This window comes from Pinus tabuliformis, chromosome 5_2 (assembly GCF_031772625.1).
Source record: "Pinus tabuliformis cultivar Carrire ecotype Pingquan chromosome 5_2, CPIR1, whole genome shotgun sequence".
In the NCBI taxonomy this organism is placed as follows: Eukaryota; Viridiplantae; Streptophyta; class Pinopsida; order Pinales; family Pinaceae; genus Pinus; species Pinus tabuliformis.
In genome coordinates, this window is record NC_142306.1 from 129,145,642 (window position 1) to 129,171,465 (window position 25,824).

At 40.5% G+C, this 25,824-nt stretch overlaps 1 protein-coding gene across 1 annotated transcript in view; it reads right to left on the reverse strand.

The window, feature by feature from the left end:
* SWEETIE (HEAT repeat-containing protein) overlaps positions 1–25,824 on the reverse strand; it is a 541,573-nt gene that overhangs the window by 202,523 nt on the left and 313,226 nt on the right. Inside the window, exon 31 of the mRNA XM_089436034.1 lies at positions 44–137. Within this exon, the coding sequence (XP_089292160.1) occupies positions 44–137 (94 nt within the window). The remainder of the gene's footprint in view (positions 1–43; positions 138–25,824) is intronic.

The window sequence follows — 25,824 nt, forward strand, 5'->3', positions numbered from 1 at the left end:
CCTGTGTTTTCCTTATATCAGCTTTCAAAGCATATGAATGTACCACATTGCGACATATTTGCAGCCAGCGTGAAGGACAAGATGGACATGCTACATCGAGAAGTCGATCAATAGTCGCACGAACAAGTTTGCCAATCCTGCAAGCAAGTAGAAGGGTGTAAGAGACACAAACATTATAGCATATTACCAATCCACACAAGCTACCAAAATTGCAAGCCTAAAGGTGGGAAAACCAGATAGCTATTATTAACATATCTAACTTTAACAAATGCATCAATGAACCATAAATACCTTGCTACCAAAGGCCTAAATTACCAACTAAAGATGAAGATACTTCCAGAAAAATGTCCACATTATTATAAAAATAATTATGTGCATCAATCTGGTTTCAAAAGCATGACAAATGGTGGGAAAATTACAAGTGAGAAAATTGCAAATCAAACTTCCATTGGTTGGTGGCTTGTTTTTAAGATTGAAAAAAGGTATTGTATTACTGACACAGGTGCAGCTCAATGTCGTCTGCCACATAAGCCTAGAAAGATGGGTCAGAACTCAGTATGATATGCTGCATGCATGCTTTAATTCTTATAAAGGGCTCGGAGCTTCCCAAAAGAAGAAGCAAATTTGTCCTTTCATTTCATAATTCATATCACTTCCTGCAATTTTGGGTCCACCTTTCCAAAAAAAAGGGACATATCAACATGAACTTTTGTCATAATTTTCACTCGTGGACTATTGAGGTGGTACTGTTGGAGTGCCATTTATAGTTTTGATAACTGTAGAAGACTGTTGTTGGGATTGGACATTACTGATTGGGACCATGCCTATGTTGTCGTCATTGGTGTTACTTAGAGACAGTTTCCCAAGCATAAGTGGCACACTCCCCACACTCTCAAGATGTGGGTAATCCAAGAGGGATGTTTTCCTACATCCCTTTCTGGCCGGGATGCAAAAGAAGGCAATATGGAATGTCTCCTCAAAATATGAAACACTTCTAGGCTCCCTTTTCACCAATCTCCATTGTTTTGAGGAAGAAATGACAAAAAACACAAAGTAAATAATAAAATGAATGTATACCTAATGCATAGGTAGACTAGGATGAGGGCCCCGATGAGGCACAACTCAGGTCGGTTGGTGAGTCAATGAGGAATTTTGAGAATGAAATGATTTTGAATCAGATAGCAACATTCCCATGGTTAGTACCGACTCCTTTGTGCGGAACTTACTCCTTTGTACTTATTTATCATGTACCCTATTTCTAGATCAATTATCTTAAGAGTTAGATATATAACTTCTGAATCTTCTAAATATAATGAGAAATATGGTGGTAACAGATTATTTGTGAATCATTATGGTCATGCTATGTTACATCATTACATGTATCATTTATAATATAGCGATGATGTGTGTTATTGATGCATTGTTATGTATTTTATTTAAATGGTTTTTGTTTCAATTTTCATATATTTTAATTTTCATTTTTTCATATTTCTGGTGGTATCTCTATGTCGAGGACACCAAAATCCTCGTTCCCTAGAATTGATCGGTGCTTCCACATATCCCCTAGATGCATTTATCTTCTCTTGTATCTCGACATCAAAGAAACCTAATGGAACATTGGTTCTCATTGTAGGTTAGCTTTCTTGGTTTCCCTAGTTGATTCTTCCATTAAATATAATGTTTTCAATACTAGGCCCAATTTAATTGCCAAATTAATTTGTTATCATTCTCAATTTTTGATACACAATGCAGCCCAAAATATCTATAAAAGATTACATTGTGCTACACCAATTAGCACATTGCTTGAGCAAGTCACTCTTCAAAGGATATCATTTGCCAATGCATCGACCCTCTCATTATCCTTGATGACTCTAATGACAAACCCACATCTCAACCATCTCACCTTTGGTAGGAAACTCCATCGAGCCTTGACATCCTCTCTTTTGTTTAACACTAGGATTATCAAACCCTAGCATCTTTATTCTACATGCATCTTATCTTATATTCTCTCTTAGCTAGAAATTTGGCACTTAGTTTCTCGCTTTGTGTTGTTGATTTAGGTAGCAACAAAAGAATTTTCATGTGTAGGGCAAGTAGGCTAAGCTATGGGTCTTTGCACCCGTACAGCCATGGTATTCTGATGACCCATGGTATTATGATAAACCATGGTATTGCACCCTTTGGAAATTATAAATAAAAGGGTGAGTGATTTCTTCTTGTGGTCGACAAGAGAGCGTCTTGTGGAGGAGAAGGATGACTAGACCTTGGACCCCTGAAGGGCCAATAGGGCTTGCAGAAGGTGGTTGGAAAGAGAGTTTCTTGTGGAGGAGAAGGCCGAAAAGGCCTCAAACCTCTTGAGGGCTGAGAGGGCCTATGGAAGGTCGTTGGAAAAAAATCATTGGTTGGAGGTGAAGGCCAAGTAGGCCTCAGAAATTTGGAGGGTCAAGAGGGCCTATGTGTAAATATCCCTTTTTCTATTTTCGGCAAAATTACCTGGGATTTTACATTGGCCAAATTATTTCACGAATTCCATCTAGAGCACCATACAAATTTGCAAAATTAAACACGATAATTGTTGCCACAAATAAATCAATAAACCCAAAAACAAATGAAAATGTTGCAACTCAATAACACGAGGAATGGAAATAAACTCAGCTTTATTATATTAACTGGAATAAGGTTTTACATGCCAATACAAATTGGAAAATAGTTGAGACATAACAAATGCGGCCTCCAAAAATATATACCGCATTACTAAACCTGGCCTCCAAAACTACAACTAAAAATGATTTCCAAATTGGAGATCCGTGTGGTCCCCATTCCAATCTGCTGATAACATTGAAGCTCTGTGAGACTTTTCGATGAAGTCTCCCCATGGAGTGTTGAGGTTTCGTCCAACACACTCAATGGAAACCCAAGGGTTTTTGTCCTGGGGCTTGCTAAAGCTAGAAACTCTGTTCTCCAAACCTCACTACAATAAATGAACAACCAAACCAAGATGTCCCAAATGATCTCATCCTCCTCCTTTTAAAGGCTTGATAGATAGATCTCTAATCTTCTAGAAGTATTTTATTTTGATTATTTTAATATTATTCTAGAAGCTCCCCCTTGACTTCATCTAAGTGACTTTTAGTTTTATTTTATTTTACTAAGTCACTTTTGGCCTTTCACCTTCAATTAATATCTTTCCCCTTCTTTTATTTAATTAACTGACTAATTAAAGTCACTTTTAATTCAAGAAAATGGTAAATCACCCACCATACCTTCTCTAGCTGTTGGAAGTCACTTCTCATAATCCCATCCTATAGGTCTCATTCTGGTTCCAACGAGCTATTACGCTAAGTTGTTCCTTCAAATATTCCTCCAGGAATGCCACCTTAAGCATAATTAATTAAGTTAGGCTCAATAATAACCTTGTTTTACAGGAATTATAAGAATGCAACAGAATCAAAAGCAAGTTCAACAGATGATAGAATACGTCATGCGAATGTCGTCAAATCCCATAATGAAAAAACCCCTCCAGGACCTCCGATGATGTAATCCTGCTCCTATGGTTTGGCCATCACATACCCTAGAAATCCATCTTGGTTGTACTATAGAAAAAACTGAAAATGGGGACATTACAAGTTCTCCCGCACCAAGATTGCTTGCCCTCAAGCAATCTATAACTGTCCACAACAGTGGCATCTGCACATTGATACCAAGATCCCATATAAACCATTGTGCTACACCATGCCTCTATGCCACCAAAGTAAAAATCAATGTTGCACGACTTGTACTCGTATAAGACACGCCTGGCTATTGACTTGTTGACTCGTATAAGACTTGGGAACGACTCGAATAACACTCATATAAGACTCAACAAAATACAAAAAAAACTTAACATATGGTAAATTTTAAGCACAAAAAAGAAACTAATGACAATTCTAATCCTTATAAGCTATAAAAACCACAATATATGCAATAATTCGTAACATCATCTCATATCTATAAAAGCACAACATAGCATATTTGACTTTCGTAAGCAAAACATTTAGATATTGAATAAGAAAAGGAATAATGATTCCATAATTAAAATCAAAAATGTCAGCAAGTTCAAAATTCAAATACATGAGTGTCATAAATTATAAATGATTGTCTCATAACAATCTTGAGTCTCATCACTCATGGACGACTACGCCTACAATAAGCCCTCGTGGAGCAAGTGCTAACGTCAGAAGGCTGAACTAATTGTGAGTGTAACGAACAAGGTTCGTATACGCAGCGGAGTAATCTTCAAAAGACTTGGAAGATGTAAACATCCATAATAGGATAGTAATTGTATATTAAATATTATATAAAAATTGATGAGATATGAGATGATTACAAATGAGAATGAGGGCTTGCTTATATACCCTAGGCAGGTGCCTTTTCATGAATGGTCATGTTTGTAAGAAATGTCTCTTCATTACTAACTAACTAACCATTAGTTAATTAATTATTAATTATTATTATTATATTTATATTTATATTTATTATTTTATATGAATTATATTCATAACATTGCCTCTCTCTTCAAGAAGCTTTGTCCTCAAAGCTTACTGAGAATATCTTCTCGTCTCTGAACTTTCATCTTCGTTGATACAAGATCATACGTTGCTCTAAGTGATAGAAAAAATTATCGTATTGAGAACGAATCAGACCATCCTAGATTAATCTTCTGTGGAATCTTCTAATCTCTGGAAATTTGTGATGAATAGTTATCATAGGACTGGATTCTGCAAACTTCAATATTCTTGGGAACATAAATTTGTCGTTTATGTTCTGAGTGATACTGGTACGTAGATTGATTGGAAATTCTTCTCTTGTGATTCAAATGTCGATAAATAGTTCTTCTGGCATTGTTGTTGTCGAGTTGGCTATTGAATCATCATTTGTTATGTCCATCGTTTGAACTACAACTTTTTCATGTGTCTTCACTTCAGTAGGTTTATCCTCTACTTGAGTTACGATTTTGACTGGATCGGTATTTGTTTCTTTATCTTCAACTTGGACTGAAACGACTGGAGACTTCGATACTACTTCTTGAAGTTGTTCTAACTTGTCATTTAGTGATTTCTTGTCACTTTTAAGCTTCTTTATTTGCGTAAGTAAGGCTTGGTTATGATTCCTTAGACGTGAAAGTTCGCCATTTTCTGAATCGTTGACTTTGTCCTTAGTATCTTTCTCTTTATCTTTTAAATTTTTTATTTGCTCTAATAATTTTTTATTAAGGGTTTTTAGGCACAAATTTTCTTTTTCTTTTTCTGATAGATTCTCCTTTAGTTCCTTATCAAAACTTTCATTTTCTTGTTTTAGTCTTTGTTTCTTAACCTTGGACTTTTTTATCTGTGAAAGTAATTTCTCATTATGGTCCCTCAAACGCCAAATTTCTTTGTTGCTTTATGTTGATTTTTCATGAATCCAATCTTCGAGATCTTTATCTTTCTTTTCTGATGCTTCGTTCTTTTGTTGAAGTTTTGTGGTTTCCTTTAATTTTTTTATTTGCATATTTTCATTATCATTATGCTCTTCGGTACTAAACAATCTTCCACATGCTAGACATTTTAAATTACATTTTTTTTAATCTAAGTGTATCCAATAATGTCTAGACAAAATGGGCATTTAGTCCAAAATAATGATTATTGTGTGGAACTCATATTTTCTTCCTTCATACTTAGATTATTCATCTTCTTTTTTCAATGATGATATGGATAATCTCCAAACTCTAAGCGAAACGCTTCAATTACACAACACAAGGTTGACGGGAGGTTGATGGCGAAAGGGTTGTTGATCAGCCAATGTGGCTCTGATACTAATGAACGAACAAGGTTTGTATAAGCAACAGAGTGATCTTCAAAAGACTTGCAAGACGTAAACATCCATAATAGTATAGCAATTGTATATTAAATATTATATAAAAATTGATGAGATATGAGATGATTACAAATGAGAATGAGGGCCTACTAATATACCCTAGGCAGGTGCCCTTTCATGAATGGTCATGTCTCTAAGAAATGCCTCTTCATTACTAACTAACTAACCATTAGTTATATTTATTACTTATTATTATTATATTTATATTTATATTTACAATTTTTATATGAATTATATTCCTAACAGTGAGGCAAGTGTATTTGCAGTCCTCATTTGAGATGGAAAACTAGAGAGATCCTCAGTCTCTTCATCAAGCCAACTCAAATCAGGGGACTCCTCTTCCACAACACAATCGAACTCTAATCAATAATATCCAATAAAATTGGATATGTATCCTTTGGTTGCGCTTGTTTTGTGAGCATTCGAAGGTTGTAGTAAATGAAAACCAACTTCTCCAACCTCTCATGCTCCAACCTGTTTCTCTTTTTGTTGTGGATGTGCTCAAACCTTGACCTATTGCACTCACAAGAAGAAGCACTGCAGGGTTGACTCAGAACTCTGATGGTGAATTCTTGTAATTGTGGTGCCTCAGTGCCACAATCTATCCACCAATGAGTTGTAAGAAAATAACAACAAAGATTATCAGTTTGCAACGCGAAACATATAAAAGAGAACTAACAAAATTACAAGCTAAGTTCTAACAACTTGCACTTACAAGGTATTTTCTTGTCCTTAGATGTTGGCTTGAGCTGAATCCAAACATGCCAGATGCTTCCTTGTATATATCTAATTGTATGTTGATTTTGTCTTGAATATCTTGATTCGGGAACATCTTCCTCATGCATATCATGACAACTATCGTCACATCGAGATTTCTTTGAATGTTAGACCCCTCATTATAGAATAAGGTTGGATTGAGATATGCTCCTACTGCATACAATGGTGAATGTAGTTGTCTACCCTACCTGAAATCAATAATTTGCCATATAGGGAGATATTTAGATTCATTTCCCTTATAGAAAGTCTTGATGGCCTCTTTGGCACTATCCATGCCCTCATAAGTATATCCCATTGCAGGTTTCTCTCAATCCATCAACCTCAAGACTTTCACAAGGGGCTCAGTGAAGCTGACAACCTCAGTCACTTTGTCCCACAAACTATCACCAAAGACAGATTCTTTCACAAACAATGCTTCTGGTTTTGTGTTATCTTTCCAAAATACCCATCGCTAGCTACAAAACATTCTTCTCAATGCTTGGTACTCATACAAAAGGCTTTGGAGAGAAAGAAAGTTTGTAGCAAATCTTGTTACAGTTGAGCGACTACACTCGCCATGTGTGAATTCCCTTATAAGGTTCAACACCCAAGCATGATTATAAATATACTTGGTAATTTTCTTGCATTCTGGCACAACATCTTGCACCCACTCTAGCTTCCCAATGTTCTCTAGTATCAAGTCTATGCAATGGGCTGTGCATGGAGCCCAAAAAATATTGCAAATTAAAAAAAATTGAAAACCAAAAAGAAAAAAATTGAATACAAAAAATTTACATGGAAAACATTCAAACAATGTTCATGAAGCCTACCTGAACTTGGGTCTGATCTGATGAAGCCTCCTTTAGCCTCCTCCAAGAGCTCCTTCACTATGTAATGGAGTCACTCAACACTCATAGAAATGAGCCAAACACTCAAATGACAAGTGAATGACAAATGGAAAGGAGAGAGGTGCTTATAAAGCATTTTCATGCCTCCAATTTCCCTTTCCCTCCACCTCATTTCCAAAAAACAAAAGAAAAAAAAAAAGAGAAAAATCCAAAAAAAATTGTAATCTGACAGTCGACAGGTCTTATAAGGGTCTGATGTGGGTCTTATACGGGTATACGAGTTTAATGCGAGTTTGGCCAACTCCAGGTCTTAAGCGCGGGTTCCATGCGAGTGACCCAGCTCACTATAGAACCCGCCAAGGCCCGCAGGTACTCGTGGATCTTATGCAGGTGGTGCTACAATGGTATAAATGGATCCCTTGATATTTGGATCCTAAACAACCCTTCGAACAATCTTGCCATCAATAGATCTGCTTGGATCTCAATGCCTCCTAGTCCCTGGGATCTATGGGTTATGATACCACCTTGGCCCTCCATCACTGTCCATGCTTAAGGGTTCATGATGTGTTATGCTCCCTACTAAGAATATCCTCCTAAGAATCATCCCATCAATAGAGTACCAACTCATAATCCCTTGCCAATCCATCTCGTGTGAAGGATTGAATGCATGAATACCTACACATAGGACAAATCTATTATGTTGATGTTGCTTGATGCCCAACTCATGTTGGTCCGCTCAATCAACCAACATGATCCTCCTAGAAAACTTTGCCCCTCTCTCCAATGTACAGAGGTGGGTTGATAGTGTTGCAAGTCCTTTTGATGTACTTCTGAAGTGGGTTGTTCTAAGAATCTTATGTGTACTCCTCTTGCTGCCTCACTAGGACCGTCAGTCGCCCCTCAATGCTAGACAGCTCATCTGTTGACTCGGCACACTTCATTCTGAGCTCCTTGATGTTACTGTTCTGTTGTAAGAAGGTGCCTCAGACTATCTGGATCTTTTGCTTCAATGCCATAAGATCTAATATGAAATGCTCAATGTTCTCCTGGCAGCTACTAACTGAAAATGTTGCAGCCTTACTGGTTGCCTCTGCATTTATTTGCACCTCATCGATGGGTGGACCCAAAGATGGATCATCGCTGGATCATCATTGGTAGCTTATCACCCTGAATGTTTCCTCCTCGGTCATCTTTACTCATGAGGATAATCTGCTCCTCATCCTACTCATCCATTAAACATGGATAGCTGTCGTCAAGACCACCACATGGTTGCTCATGCTTCTTAGAGGTAACCTCATGAAAATCAATGGACTCAACTATAAAAGAAGAATTTTCATCAAAGAGGTCAGAAGGAGTCTCCTCCTGATCATGCAAGTTGGAGTGTTCCTCATGTGACTCTTGTCCAGCCATAGACCCTCCAACCCTTTCCTCAATTAGCTGACTTCAGTTCCTTGCCATTTGTTGTTTTTCTTCAATTTTTGCAGTCCCATCTGCTTCTTTATCTCTTTTACACTTGTGATCTGGCGTCCATGTTTCTGACATGTGAAACAAATCTGCCCTCTTCTCATTTGATTTTTGCTCTTCTTTGGGAATTCTAGAGACTACTTTCGCTTTGGCTCCTCATCCTTCCCTGACCTAAGCCCTTGAAAAATTCTCCTCATCAAATTTCTTATGATAGGAGGTTCAGCACAATGGCCAATCAACCGCCTCAGTGACTACTCCATGAGCTCCAAATTCCTCTATTATACTAGCAACAAACTTGTCTAATAACTCATACTCAAAACCTTACAGCAGCAACAATACATATGATGACTGACAAATAAAGGCTGGCTAGCATAAAAACCCTGGCAGCATGCAACTCATCAAGTGTACCTGAAGACAATTTCTCTGCTCCCACAATCAGCAGCAATCTTATTTCACACTCAGCTAGGCATACATACAAAACCTTTCACTCAGAATACAAGCAATTTGATCATGGCATCAACATTCATGGCAATGGTCTGACACCACTCGAGGGGCAGCAGCATACAACCTAATGAAAATGTTACTGGCAATAATAAATTGGCCACTAAAAAATTCCCACTTGGAAATACACTAAACTAGCCACTGAGTTTTCTGGGTTTTAATGAATCTCTTCAGTGATAAATTTTGTCAAACACATTGTGAGCAAACTGCTGAAGGTGTAATGCTCTCTCAACTTGTTAAAAATAGAACAGTGGGTTTCATCAACCAATTCAATGCCTCTGTGTTGTAGATGCTTTTCTAGAAATTTATTGCCAAGCAAACATAGATAATGAAGAATACAAGATCTTCTAAATTCTGGTCTAACATATATAGATATATATATAACCCAGAATTGTCTTTAAGGCTGATACAATCAATTGACAACAGATCTGAGCAGGGACAGATACTATATTAACTCAGCAATAAAACACAGTGAATAATATAAGAGAAACCTGATACATTTCTTCAACAAGTTTTCTCCTATCAGTCCTCTCCAGAATGAAGGCAGTGGTAATATCAATGGCATGTTCCAGCAAGAGAATGTGTAATATCCCGTTTCCGAGATATTCTCCAAAACCCCAGTAACTCCAACCAAATACGTACAAATGATATGATAACCGGGAAGCTCAAAATGATAAAAATGACAGTCGTGCAATATATAATAATATAAACGTGAAATATAAGCAAATACTCAAGAAATGTAGAGAGAAATGCTAAGCCATTTTATTATACTGAGCAATAGAATGAGTACAGGAGGTGATCAGAAAGATGGCACCTCGACTTGCACAAGGCAAGTGAAGAACTGTCGTTCTGCTACTGCTGCTGGAAATAAAACGAGGATTTGGCGCTGTTCCCCTCCTCAGAAAATGCTGAAACTCTGGAATTGGACTCTACTCAAGAAACTCAGAAAAACCCAAAATGCTTTTCTGAAATCGCTGACCCCTGAAAATCACCCCCTTGGGGTTCTGCACAGTCCCTCAATGCTTTGCGCTGCCACTGAATGAAACTCTCCAGTAATCTACCTGAAACCTCTGCCAAAACCCTCCAAAATGCAAGGGCTGATCCCCTGCTCAATCTCCCAGCACAAATCCTGCTGCAACCCTTAACCTAGAACTCCTGCCAGAAAGAACTGCGTCATCCCTCTCAGTGTTGCGCAATGCTCCAAGATGCTCAATCCTCCTGCCAAATATGCTAATGAAACTACTGCAAAAATGCTGATGGAAATACCTTGCCCGAGCAGGCACTCGAAGTCCCCCGGGGCTAAGGGTGAGATCTCCGAACGGAGACACTCAATGCACTAAACAATGTTGCAGACTAGCTAAATAGCCAGTGTGCTCTAAGTCAAAGTGACTAGCGCAAATTCACATAATCGAATGCCAAAATGAGGAAGCTCCTCTCTCCTTTATAGCCCTTGCCTCTCTCAATCCCAAGACCCACCTTCTCTAGCGTAATTCCTCTCTTGCTGCATGTTTCTTCCCTTATGCACAATCCCTCCATGTGTCTGCGTGGGCTCCATCTCTGTGTCCCCCCTTTGGCCCCCTTGGCTCCCCTTTAAGTCACAACATTGTGCTACTAGGAAGTGACTTTTATTCTAAAAGTTAGTCTTGTCCCCTTTCCTTCACCTTTTTATTCATAAATAACTATAGAAGGCAAAAATAAGCAAAATCAAATATTCTAATTAGCCATGGCTAATTAGGAATATTACAGTCTCCCCCGGCAAAATGTTGCTTGTCCTCAAGCAACTGAAGTGATGGATGCTGCAAGATTTTCTCACTCTCACAAGTGGCATCCTCATCCGGAAAATTCTTCCACCTCACCAAGAATTCCCGGACCATTCTGCTCTGCAGCTGCCTCTCCCTGGTATCAATAATAGCCTTTGGCTGCAACACCAAATGCCCCTCATCATCCATGAGTGGTAGCTCATCTATCACTGTCACCTGCTGCCCCAATGCCTTCTTCAGGCATGATACATGAAAAACGTTATGAATTTTGCTGCCTTGGGGCAGCTCCAACTCATATGCAACCTGTCCAATCCTCCGTATCACCCTGTATGGCCCATAAAAGTGGGGCTTGAGCTTCTTAGGCCCCCTCTGCTTCAGTGACGACTGTCGGTACGGCTGTAATCGTAGGTAGACCATGTCCCCTACCTCAAACTGTCTTTCCACCCGACCCCGCTTAGCATACAACTTTTGTTGGTTCTGCACTGTAGCCATGTTATCCTTGAGAGCTCGGACGATATCTTGACTCTCTTGGATCCAAATCTTGGCTCTCGGAGCCTTGCTATCACCAAACATTATGTCAACAAAAGATAAGGGATGATACCCATACAAAGCATAGAATGGTGACATACCAATGGACATGTGATGTGTAGTGTTGTAGCAGTACTCCCCTAGATGCAGCCGCTTCAACCATGCTCTCTGCTGCCCACTGACATAGTTACGCAAGTAGCCCTCCAGCCACTTGTTAACTATCTCTGTCTGTCCATCTATCTGTGGGTGATAATTGGTGCTCGGTGTCAACTCCGTCCCCACTAGCCGAAAAAGCTCCTGCCAAAACCTGCCCATGAAACGGCTATCCCTATCATTGATGATGGTCTTAAGAAGACCATGGAGCCTGAAGACCTCTCTGAAGAACAGCTTGGCCACCTGTGCTGCTATGTAGTGTGTAGATATGGCAAAAAAATGTGCATACTTCGTCAACCGGTCAATGACAACAAAGAGACAATCCTTGCCCTGTACCATGGGCAACCCTGTGATGAAGTCCATCAAAATACTCTCCCATTTCCCCTCCGGAATGGGAAGAGGTTGCAATAAACCCGCGGGATGGCTCATCTCCCCCTTGTTCCTTGGGCAAACGTTGCATTCCCGGATATGTTGGAGTACGTCCTCCTTGAGGCCCTTCCATGAGAACCTCTCTCTGATGGCCCTGTAGGTTTTGGTAAACCCCTGATGGCCGGCCAATGGTGAATCATGTGATGCCTGGAGTATCTTCTTCTTGAGCTGAGATCCCTCAGTCAAGAAGATCTGATCCCTGTAGTAGATGATCTCATCGACCACCCTGTACCTGTCATCCGCCACCTACCCATCCAAAACCTCACATGCAAACCTGTCCTTGGAGTACTCTACTAAGAGTCGAGCCCTCCAATATATGTCCAAGCTCATAAGAGACAACGTGGCTGGTCTACGTGAAAGAGCATCTGCTACCACATTGTTCTTACCCTTGACATACTCAATGTCAAAGTCATATGCTTGGATCTTGCTGATCCACTTCTGCTGCCTCTCCTGTAGCTGCTTCTACTCCAAAAAGAATCTGAGGCTGTTGTGATCAGTGCTCACCCTAAACCTGTTACCCACTAAATACTGCCGGAACTTGGCCAATGCATGCATGATGGCCAGCATCTCCTTGTCGTATATAGAATACAACCTCTCGTGTGGAGAGAGCTTCCTGCTCTCATAGGCTATAGGGTGACCTCCCTGCATCAATACTGTGTCGATCCCCTCTCCTGACGCGTCACACTCAAAAACAAATGGCTGCATGAAATCTAGAAATGCAAGCACTGGGCAGCTGCTCATAACCTCCTTGAGCCTGTCAAAGGCTCGTTGCGCTGTATCCCACTGACTAAAAGCCCCCTTCCTCGTCAAATCTATCAGGGGTTCAACAAGCTGTGAGAAACTCTTGACGAACTTCCGGTAGTAAGTACAAATGCCAATGAACCCCCGGAGTTCTGTCATGTTTCTCGGCTCCGACCACTCTCTAATGGCCTTGATCTTCTCCTCGTGGACTCTCACTCCGTCCACCCCTATGATGTGCCCCAAATACAACATCTCCATCAACCCAAACTCACACTTGGAGAGTTTGGCATAGAACTGCTGCTCCTGCAAGATACGCAACACTGTCTCAATGTGTTGGAGATGCTCCTCCCAAGTCCTGTTGTAAATGAGAATGTCATCAAAGAATACCAACACAAGCCTCCTCAAGTGACTGCGGAAGATGTGATTCATGCAAGATTGAAATGTGGCGGGGGCGTTGGTTAGCCCAAAGGGCATCACCAAGAACTAAAAGTGCCCATAGTGACACCTGAAGGCGGTCTTGGGAATGTCCTGCTCCCTCACGCGAATCTGATGGTACCCAGATCTCAAATCAATCTTTGAGAAGAACCGTGCTCCTCTCAACTCATCTATCAACTCGTTGATCCTGGGTATGGGGTACCTGTTCTTCAGTGTCTTCTCGTTCAGGGCCCTGTAGTCAATGCACATTCTCAATATGCCGTCCTTCTTCTTCACCAACACCATGGAAGAAGCGAAAGGACTTGTGCTCGGCTGAATGTGCCCAAGAGCCAGCAACTCCTGGATAGCCCCGCTCAATCTCATCCCGATAAGCCTTTAGGGGGTGCCTATAGGGGGTGGTAATCATTGCCTGTATGCCCTGCTCAAGCTCGATGGTGTGCTCAAACCCCCGGTCTGGTGGCTATCCGGGCGGAATCTCCCCAAACACTATGGCATACCGGTCAAGGATGGACTGTATCTCTTTGATTTTCCAACATGGTTTCAGAGCTAAGGTCAAGAGAAGTCAAAGATCACTTTGTTGGCATGGATACTCCCTCTATGGTGAACTACATAAGATTGGGCTACAACAATGTTGTAAGCCAGATCAAGGGTTGATTTGGGGTAGCATCGGATGTACTCTAAGCCTCAAATTTTGTAGGGACGCTTAGGCACAGGTATTCCAAAGAACCTAGAAAGCGTTTTGGGAAATTCCACCCAGAAGTGATTTAATTAAAATAATTAATATTCTTAATGGGGTTCCTAAGTCTAAACTTAGGAAAATTAAATTATTAATGGGTATTATCTAGTTAGGGGTGAAACTTATAGAAAAAGCCACGGATCAAGCCAAAACGATTTGAGCCTTTGATTATGGTTTAATCTAGGTCGTTGGTTGTCCAACAGGAAGATATAAGAAGGGGCTTGAGGGTCATTTGGAAAACATACAGAGAGATTGAGAAAATCGATTGAGGAGATCTTGTAGCAGAGGGGCAGTGAGAATCCAAGAGAAGGAATTTCCGAAGAGTACGAGGCAAAGGGAGAACAGAAAGACATCCGAAGGAAGGCTGACGCTAGCCCACGTAGTGCTGATGCAGAGCCAGCGCAGTTCTTGAGGGGAAGTCGAGTTCTTGCTTAGGGAAGTCGAAATTCAGTTGCTAGAAGCCAGGGTGTGAGTCTAGAAGGAAAAAGGTCGATTTCTCAGCCAGCAGAGGGGTGACGCAGAAACTGCCCAGGGTGACACAGTTTTGTGCAGAGGCCACGCAGAGGGTGATGCAGAGCCTCCAAAGAAACAGGATCGGTCACTGATTCGCCAGTGACAGGGTGAGATCATTTCACTAGTGTTTTGTTCAGTATTCTCTCTTTATTGGATTGCTAGTTCAGCATCCTAGAATTGTACTCAGATTTGTTCTTGCATAATAATAAAACCCTAAGAGTTGTTGCACCGGTTTCCCTGCATTGGGTTTTTCCGGGTACTTTTGTCCAAAAATAACCGTGTCCTATGTGTTTCTATTTTCCTTGCTCAGTTTCTATGTTTCAGAATCATATTTAATTGGTGTAGGCTGCTTCAGCAATTTACTTCGATATTTCATGAAGAAATCTGAAATAAGTGTGTAATGTTATTTACAATCTAGGAGAAGTAGATTCAGCTGGTTGCAGTAGGATTCCTGGGATTTTTTGATCTAGGAATTTTCACATGCTATCGAATCCCCTGAGGGATAGTGCAGTTCTACCAAGGAGGGCTATATTTTCGTGGGTGTCTCTCTCTGAGTGAGCCGACAGAGAGGTAAGACTTCCAGATCGAAAACTTCCCAAGGAAGAAGGAGCTACGCAGAGCCATGCAGAGCTAGAGGGAGGTCGTTTTCTACAAGCTGAGTGCTGGGCAAAAAATTCATCGGAAGGAAGCAGATCGGATAATGAGGGAATACTTCCTCAATGATTTCTTGCCGAGGAAATCAACATTTCTCAATCGTTGAGCAGCAGAGGAGCAGCAACTTACCAGCTCCATCAGGGAGTGCGTAAGTCAGCCTAGGAGCTACGCAATAGGGAGAAAGAGGGAGTTGTTCAACAGTTTTTGAAAGATATGGCAACTAGTGGCTTGAGGGATCAGGACATATTGGACAAGGCTTCCAACTATGTCATTTGCAAGGCTACAATGACCTTCCTTCTAGATGAGCATGCCCTCAAGACTTATGTTAATAATGTGGTAGTTGTCCGAGCGGATGCAGATCCACTGAAGAAGTACAAAGCTGAGATGGCTAAGGCGAAGAGGATGATCCTAGATGCAGTGAAGGATCACGGGGTGTGCCACGTTGCAAGCAAAGGGACGGCTAAGGAGATGTGAGATGCCTTGGCCACATTGTATCAGGGATCTTCCGAGCAGCAAAAGATGTACTAGGGTAGAAGTTGAGATCTGCTCCGATGCAGGAGGGAGAACGTGTGGATCTGTTCCTCACGAAACTTAAGGAAGCCCGTGATGAGCTATCAACTGCAATACATACACCTCAAGACTCGAAGTTAGTGAGACTAGCTCTAAATTTTGTCTCAGATGATTGGCAAATATTTGTCCAAAGTATCCTAGGTAGATTAACTTTGCCAAATTGGGACGAGATGTGACAGTTGTGAAACAAGAAGAGCTGAGAAGAGACCTGCTCAAGGTTAAACTTGACGGGAGCAACAGCAGTTGTGGGTCGAAGCCCAAAGTAGAGGAGGAGGATAACACAGCCCTTGCATCGAAGGGACAGCAGGGGCAACAGAGACGAAAGGAGGACATCTCCAAGGTGAAATGTTTCAGATGTAGCGAGATGGGCCACTATGAATCCCAATGTCCTTTGAAGAAAAAGGACAAGGATGAGAAGCATGATCCTAAGGTTGCAGCAGCAAAGATCGAACAAGAGGAGGAGTTCGCCATGATAGCCAAGATACCTCTAGGAGGTAGGTGGGCTGATATAGAACTGTAGTTCGATAAAGCTACAGATGGGCAGGATCCTTGATGAGCCCACCTCTTGGATCATCACCTTTCTACGAGAGCCCATGATCAGGAATAGTGCAATGGTGGAGTTTCAGTTGGTGCCATGGAGTGTTGATTCAACAGATGCAGTGGCTAGGAGAGCCAGAGACTGACCAGCGTGGAGCAGAGAGGCAGCAGTGCGAGGAGGCACAATGCAGAGCTTCAGCAGCGTAGTGGCTTCAAAGGCAGCATGGGACTAACAGCAGTCAGGATTTCAGCACCGAGGTGTATCCACTGGATACTTGTCCAGTTTTGGGTGTTTTCAGTTGCTTCTCTCAGCAACTGAGTTGCAGTACAGATGTAGTGTTAGCAATGGCAATGCTAGCAGCATAGCAGATGCAGCATTTGAGAGGGAGCTGCAGTACATATGTAGCATTGGCAATGGCAATGTCAAAGGCAGCAGTACAGTAGCAGCAGTAGCGCAGTAGTTGGTGGACAGCAGGTCAGACATCAACAGCGCAAAGACGATGCTTCAGAGTCAGAGTAGTATGTAGAGAGGCAATGTATTGCTAGAGCACATTCCTCGCTAAGAGGGAGTGTTGATTTGGAGTAGCATTGGATGTGCTCTAACCCTCAAATTTTGCAGGGAGGCTTGGGCACAAGTATTCCAAAGAACCCAGAAAGCGTTTTGGGAAATTCCACCCAGAAGTGATTTTATTAAAATAATTAATATTTTTAATGGGGTTCCTAATTCTAAACTTAGGAAAATTAAATTATTAACAGGTTTTAATCTAATCAGGGGTGAAACCTCTAGAAGAAGCCACAGATCAAGCCAAAACGATCTGAGCCTTTGATTATGGTTTAATCTAGGTCGTTGGTTGTCCAACAGGAAGATATAAGAAGGGGCTTGAGGGTCATTTGGAAAACATACAGAGAGATTGAGAAAATTGATTCTCTGAAGTGAGAAGTTCTCAAGAGGAAAATCGATTGAGGAGATCTTACAGCGGAGAGGCAGTGAGAATCCAAGAGAAGGAATTTCTGGAATGTATGAGGCAGAAGGAGAACAGAAAGACGTCCAAAGGAACGCTAACGCTAGCCCACGCAGTGCTGATGCAAAGGCAGCGCAGTCCTTGAGGGGAAGTCGAGTTCCTGCTAAGGGAAGTCAAAATTCAGTTGTCAGAAGCTACAGTATGAGTCTAGAAGGAAAAAGGTTGATTTCTCAGCTAGCAGAGGATCTAGAGGAGAGGCAGTGTAATACCCAAGAGGGGTGATGCAGAAACTGCCCAGGGTGACGCAGTTCTGCGCAGAGGCCACGCAGAGGGTGATGCAGAGTCTCCAGAGCAGCAGGATCAGTCACGGATTCTCCAGTGACAGGGTGAGATCATTTAACCAATATTTTGTTCAGAATTCTCTTTGTATCAGATTGCTAGTTCAGCATCCTAGAATTGTACTCATATTTTGTCTTGCATAATAATAAAACCCTCAGAGTTGTTGCACCGGTTTTCTCGCATTGGGTTTTGCCGAGGACTTTTGTCCAAAAATAACTGTCCTATGTGTTTCTATTTTCCTTGCTCAGTTTCTATGTTTCATAATCATATTTAATTGGTAAAGGCTACTTCAGTAATTTACTTTGATATTTCATGAAGAAATCTGAAATACGTGTGTAATGTTATTTACAATCTAGGAGAAGTAGTTTCAGCTGGTTGCAATAAGATTCCTAAGACTGTTAGATCTAGGAATTTTCACATCAAGAAGGTCATCTACTGCTTGTTCAATGAGGTTAAGAGTCAAAGATTCTTGGCTACCCTTATAGGTTCTCTTACTGATGATAATGCATGGATCATAAATAGTGGAGCATCAAGACTATGACAAGTGAAAGCAAGCAACTTCATACACTATTAAAGGAGTCATCCTCTCATGCAGTGGAATTGGGTGACAACAAAGGCTATGTCGTTAGAGGCCAGGGATCAACATCATTAAAGTTGGATAATGGATCGACGCTGCATCTCAACAACATTCTCTAAGTTCCATGTTTGAAAAGGAACTTACTTTCTATTTGTTGTTTAGAAGATAAAGTGGAAAGAATTGCTTTTGTTGATGGGAAAGTATTGGTTTGGGGAAAATACTCTAGCATTGATAAAGCTAGGGTTATTGGAGTTCGTGAAGGAAGTCTTTACCAAGTCATTACACCATCTCCTCAAGCTTTGGTTCATATGGAAATAAGTCCCATTAAGCTATGGTATAGGAGGTATGGTCATCTTCATTACAAGGTCATTCCTACTCTTAGTCAACTGGTTCATGGTAATCCTAAAATGAAGTTAGATCATGAAGGTGTGTGCAAGGGATGCTCTTTGGGCAAACATACTAGAAATCCATTTCATAATAGTGAAACTAGGTCTAAAGAGATATTAGACCCCATCCATTCCGATGTGTGTGGACCCATGTCTGACAAATCACTTGGAGGTCATCTTTACTATGTAACATTTATTGATGACCAGTCTAGGAAGACATGGCTCTACCTACTCAAAACTAAAGAAGAAGTATTTGATAAGTTCAAGGAGATTAGGGCTGAAGTGGAAACCCTAACAGAAAGATAGATAAAGACTCTGAGGTCTGACAATGGTGGCGAATACACTTCTAAAGAGTTTAATTGCATATTGTAAGGGTGCAGGTATTAAGAGGGAGCTCATTGTTCCCTACTATCCAGAACAAAATGGATTGGTCGAAAGGAAGAATAGGTCAACTGAAGAAGTCATTTGAACTATGCTCCTTGATCAAGATCTACAAGAGTCTTGATAATACTACATCCGAAGAAGTATTGATAGGGAAGAAGCCGAGCGTGGGTCATCTTTAAATCTTCGGAAGTCCAAGCATATATCCATGTTCCGAAAGACAAGCGAAATAAGTTGGACTCGACTAGTATCAAGGGAATATTCATTGGTTATAGCTTTTCCTCAAAAGCATATAGAATTTACATAAAGGAAGGAAGACAAACTGAAGTAAGAAGGGATGTCATATTCAATGAAAATCACGCTTACAAGAAATCAAAGGATATTCCTATTAATTCTAATGACAAAGAAGTTCCCATATTTAAAGAAGAAAAAGTTCATCATGAAAACTCTACAGCAAATGTCGGAGAAGAAGGACCAGGTGAGCCTATTCAATCGGTTGCTGTCCCAACCACAAGGACGAGGCCAAATTGGTTGAAGGCTACATTAGAAGATGTTGAAGGACATGAAGCTACAAAGGGTTCCTCCAAGGAAAGTAAGAAACCGAAAAGATATTCTGGCTATGCTGCATATATGACAAAGTTAATTGAATTCGATCCATCTACATTCAAGGAAGCTTAGCATGAAGATGTTTGGAAGAAAGCTATGCAGGAAGAATATCAATTCATCATGAAGAATGGGGTTTGGGAGATCATTCCTAGACCTAGTGACAAATCGGTTGTCACATCGAAGTGGATCTATAAGATCAAACATGTTGTTGATAGAAGTATAAATAAGAAAAAGGAAGATTCGTTGCAAGGGGTTTCTCTCAAAACGAAGGCATTGACTATGAAGAAACCTTTGCACCTACAGCAAGGTACACTACCATTAAATCGTTGGTTTCATTGGCTACTACAACAGGGTGGAATATCCATCAAATGGATGTTAAGATCACATTTCTGAATGGGACCATTGACGAGGAAGTGTACATCGAACAACCTGAGGGCTTTTAAGTAAATAGAAGGGACTCTCATGTTAGCAAACTCAAGAAGGCCCTATATGGTTTGAAGCAAGCACCTAGGGCATCGTATGCTAGGATGGATGCATATCGACTTAGAATTGGGTTCGTGAAAAGTTTTGTTGATCCAAATCTCTACATCAAGGTTGTGAATAATGAGCCCGTCATTATTCTACTATATGTGGATGATCTATTCATCATAGGTGTAGAGCGAAGAATTCAAGAATGCAAGAAGATGTTGGCAGTTGAATTTGAAATGAAGGATCTAGGACTGATGCACTATTACCTAGGTCTAGAAGTATGGCAAAGACCTAGGTAGATATATTTGGGGCAAGTAAACTATATCATCAAGTTATTGCAGAAATTTGGGATGATGGATTCCAAGTTGATGACTACTCCTATGATCACCAACCTCAAGAAGTTGAGGAGCTCTGACTCTAGTCTCGTGGATCCTACCTCATATCGACAGTTGGTGGGTTCCCTGATGTATCTAGTAAATACTAGGCCAGATATATGTTTTGCAGTGAACATTCTTAGTCATTTTTAGTTGGAGCCTCGTCATGATCACTAGATAGCTATCAAACATATATTGAGGTATCTTCGTGGCACTATACATCACTGCCTAAAGTATAATAGTAAGGAAGTCAAACTAATTGGCTTCACAGACATAGATTGGGGTGGCAGTGAGACTGATGGAAGGAGCACTACTGGAGGATGCTTTAGTCTGGGAGCTGTTATGATCTCATGGATGAGTAGGAAGCAAGATCCTGTTGCATTGAGTAGTGTCGAGGCAGAATATGTGGTTGCATGTGAAGTAGGAAAAGAGGTTGTTTGGTTAAGGAAGCTTCTAACAGATTTGTTCAAGAAGTCTCTAGGTCCTACTATGATTAATTGTGACAATCAAAGTTGTATCAAGATGTTTGGAGATCTCGTGTTTCATTCAAGGACGAAACATATCAATAATAAGTTCCACTTTATTAGGAACTTGGTGCAGGATGGGATCGTGAAGTTAGAGTATGTCCCGACAAATGAACAGGTAGCAGACATACTGACAAAGGCTCTTCCTAATAAGAAGTTCGAATATCTAAGGAACCTGTTGGGTTTGGTAGATATTGGTGATTATATTGATGATAAGGAAATGGAAGAGATTTGTTGAGGCTTTGCGAGTGAAGCATTGCTTGGGGAGACATAAGGCTGGCACTCTGTGTTGATGTCTGGATCCCGAAGTTGAAAAGGTGGTGTTGGTTATTGAGATATGTTTTGGATACACACTTGTATGTTTGGGTTGGTGGTTAGCAAGCAAGCCTGATGGTACCTAAAGGGGCTGAAAGCTTGAGTCCACCTTAGTCCCACATGGATAAACTTCCCTGGTCAAGAATCTAGTCCATGGCATTGCGGTGCCTAAAAGTTCTTCATGTTATCATATAGTTCGAGATCTTCCATTGTATGTGTACATTATGAATACCTCCCTAGTTAAGAGGGAGTGTTAGAAAATGTAACTACGTTTGGTCTTCAATAATGTCCTTGAGTCATTATGAAATGTACTTTTCAAAAGAACAAAGAAAATAATTTTTATTATTGTAATAATGACTTATTAAAGCATGGGTTTCATGCTTGGGTCATCATTATGTTAGTCAATGTCCCCATTGTAAACTCCTAGGATTACTATTGAGTTTATAGAGTCGTTGTACATTCAAAGAGACCCTTCTTGGGCTTTTGAATCATGTAAAAAGGTTGTGTATCAAGTCAAAAATGAATTATGCACCCTCCACATCATGTCAGCCTAAGGACCCTCATTCGACCCACAAGAAGCCTATATATACAAGGAGGTCGAAGTCATTTGGTGTATCCACTCTCAAGCAAGTTTGATATCTCAAGAAGAGTTGGAGAAGTGCGAAGTCTGTTGTTGGGAGGTCGAAAGGAGTGCGAGTTTGGGGAAGTCTATAGAGGAAGAAAATTGAGATTTTGGTGCCTCTCTCTCTCTATTTTGTCGCCTGGGTTGGGAGATCGAAGTCTCCTAAGATTTCGCTATTGTCGGACGCTGCATGTCGTCGGAAGTTGTTGCCTAGTCGAAGTTGCTGGAAGGGGTAGAAGATCTGGGAGGCTGACATGGTGTGGAGGGAATGTCTGGTCTTGGTCTAGGGTAAAGAGTCTCAAAGAATACTATTGAATGGGTTTTCCCCTTGAGTGGGGTTTTTCACTAGCATTTTCCTATATCTTGTGTCTCTTGTTTTGTGATCTTCATACACACATAATATGGTAATTGCTTGATGAAAGATGAGATAATAGAGAAGTAAAAGAAGCCAACACACTCACAAGTAATTATCAAGAAACGAGAATCAAACCCTAATATTATATCTTTGATTTTCCAACAACAACTTCTATTAAAAATTTGAATGAATATATGAAAATGATGAGGCTAGTAGACCTTGGTTTATAAATTGTGAGCTTAGGAGGATTAGCAATCGTATATATATATATGAACGTATGTGTATATTGGATTAAAAGCTATGGTCGAGTCTCAATAAAGCTCCTAAGGGATAGCCCGAGAAGGCCTACATATAGCCTTGTGCATCTACAAGCTATGCAATGAAGGCCTGGGCGAAAGGCACTTATACGCACATTAACAATTACAAGGTGTGGGCTTAAAATTCTTAAGTCTGATGCGCAAGATTTTAGAAGGAAATGGTTTAACGCTCTTTGACCCCATGACAAAGCGCAATGATCAAGCGCTTAACCAAGTAAAGACCCGGGCCATTGATGGGCAAGTGTTTATAATCATCAGATGACACCAATACTTTGTCCCTGGAAGTCTCGAGAGGGGTCCCAAGGGAAACAAACGACATTTTATTCCCAAGGTGACTTGGCACAGTGGGGCCAGTTGAATGCCCAGCACAAAACGACAAAAGGAAGACCCCTAGTTAAATAAAACAGGAAACCTTTATGATGGGTCCCATAGTTACATGGCACATGACGTCGAGGATGTGACAATGGATGACGTTGCCCTGTCGTTTAGGACTGGTGACATCACCCCAAAATCCGGACCCCAGAGATTTGGACGGAAAGCATGGTAGAACTTGCTGAGATACATTTCACAGGGTGACTTGTCGTGTGGGACCCGTTCAATGAGGATGAATGTTGTATGGCATGAACGTGTTCATTTACTGGGCAAGAGGTAGGCTAAGCCTTAGTGTGGAGTGTGTGTTGCCACGTAGCCCGGAAGGGTTGTCCATGAAAGTTTCAATGAGGGACTGCGAGGACTTCTGTTGAGAATAAACCCCCAGGATGATGTCGCCATAAAGGGCCCATGTTGAAAAATGTGTAACTAGGTTCGGTCTTCATAAATATGAAATGTACTTTTTATTCTTGTATATTGTAAAATGAAAGAAAAAATTATTATTATTATTTTTGGAGAAGGGTTTCATGCTCAAGGTCTTTTATTTTAGAGGTCAAGCACCCATTGAGTGCTTCTAGGGTTTGTCCTAGGTCAAGAAGTCAAAAGAGTCGTTGTCATATGTTGAAGACCTCATCGGGCACATTGTAACTTGTAAAAAGAATTATTTTTGTATTTAAAAGTGTCAAAAATACCCTTCAAGACCAAGTCGCCCTACTAGCTAAGAAGTCAGCCTACTTTGAGGATCTTCATCCACCTAGGAAGTCTATATATAGGAGGGAACTCGACATAGAAAAACAATTCATTCTCTCATCAATCAAGTGAAGGAGAAGAAGAAAGAGGCTAGTGAAGAAGGAAAAGGACAAGGATCAAGTGTTTGGGCTATTTTCTCTCTCTCTCTCTTCACACGTGCGAAGAAAGGAAGCTAGGGTTTTTGTTGTTGGGTTATGGATTTGTTGTTGTAGGATCAAACTTGGAAAGGGAGTAAGAAGAAGGTCGAATTAGGTCATCCTCAAGCCCTAGAAAAAGGAGAAAGTCAAGTTAAGGCCTGAAGAAGTCTTGGAAACACTAAATAAGCTCACAAGTGTGGAAGTTGTTGCTGCTGGGAGGGCCGAAAATTTGAGACTTGCAGTAGAGGCCGAAATTTTGTTGTTGGGGTAGAAGTTGTGTCGCTGGAAGAGATTTCATTGGGTTTGACTTGGACAAAAGGAAGCACATCATCAAAGAGGTTGGACTTGGTCTTGGAAGGGTATTGGTCTTGGTCTAGAGGTCTTGGAATTCATCAATTGAAGAATCTATAAGAAGAGAAGAGATTTACGGGTTCTCCTCTCTGTTGGAGAGCTTTTGGCCCTGGCTTGCACCTTATATCTTGTGTTTTTGTGTACTATTGTTCTTCTTCCTTTGGTAGTTGTTTGATGATAAGAACAAACATAACAACAAGAGAAGAAGCTAATAAGTAAGAAAAAGTAAAAAGATGTCACAAACAGTTATCAAGTAAAGAGAAATTATGCTAACTATTACCCTATAGCTTTCTCAACAACTCGTGCCTAAATACATCAAACTTATATATTATATATTATCTTATAGTTGGGTCATGTGAGCCTTAGAAAGGGGTTAATTCGGGACTTGGTATGAGCGGGTCGACAGTTGTGTGGAACTGCCACGTGAGTGATGACATGTCGTATGACTTGGATAGCCATGTCGGTGCCACGTGGTAGGTTAAATGACATGGCACTATTTAATATGCTAGTTTTAAATGACCATACCTTTTGATCTAAGAATTGGATTGAGACAAATTTTATATCGTTAGAAAGGTCTCGACAAGACAAACACAACGATGTTATCCATCTTCATTTTTGAAGAAGACGAAGAAGGTCGAAAAAAATTACACCTCGTTTCCATAACTGCACTTTAGAGGTTGGGTAAGCTTAGTAACTTCCTCCTTCTACCCTTAGTTGGGGCTAGGATTAGTAGGGGGTAAGTTATAGTGGAAAATAGATAATACATAAAACAATCACTCACAATCCACAATAACACCAATATATGACCTACCAACCCTTTCGAGAGAAAACCCAGCGAGGTGTGATGAACCTTGCACCTCAAAAATAATAAGAAACAAATAATTACAATCTTGTTTGTGGGGAAAACCTCCTTTTACAATGAATATAATGTACAAGACAATATTTGATGATCCTAAGACTAAGTCTCCTTAGAATATACAATGAAGACGAAGGGTACAATTATTATAAAATGACACAATAAAAGGTTCTAGCCCACATAACAATATAACAATAGAAATGTAATCACTCAATATCTAGGGATTAATAAGGGGTTTTACAGTTAACATGGGGCTTATATATGGCTTAACATGCCCCTCTGCTTCAAATAAGTGTTCTCCTCAACGCTCGATTAATTGCTAGTGATTTTACGTGACTAAGTCACCTCCCATGTCATCACTTCCATTGGTAAGTTCTTCTGTTTGATTAGGTACTACACAATTACTAGTCGGCTACTTAATCTTTGTTTCAATGATTGTTTTTGCTTCTAGTACGATTTTCCCTTGTTCATTTATCTCTAGTACAATTCCCGATTGCAAATGAATAGCATAGTGATGATCTCAAGTTGGTGGAAGATTGTTTGGGATTAGTGCAAATGCCTTAGAATTATCGATGACAACTTTATGGAGATCCATTGACATAGATGATATTGATG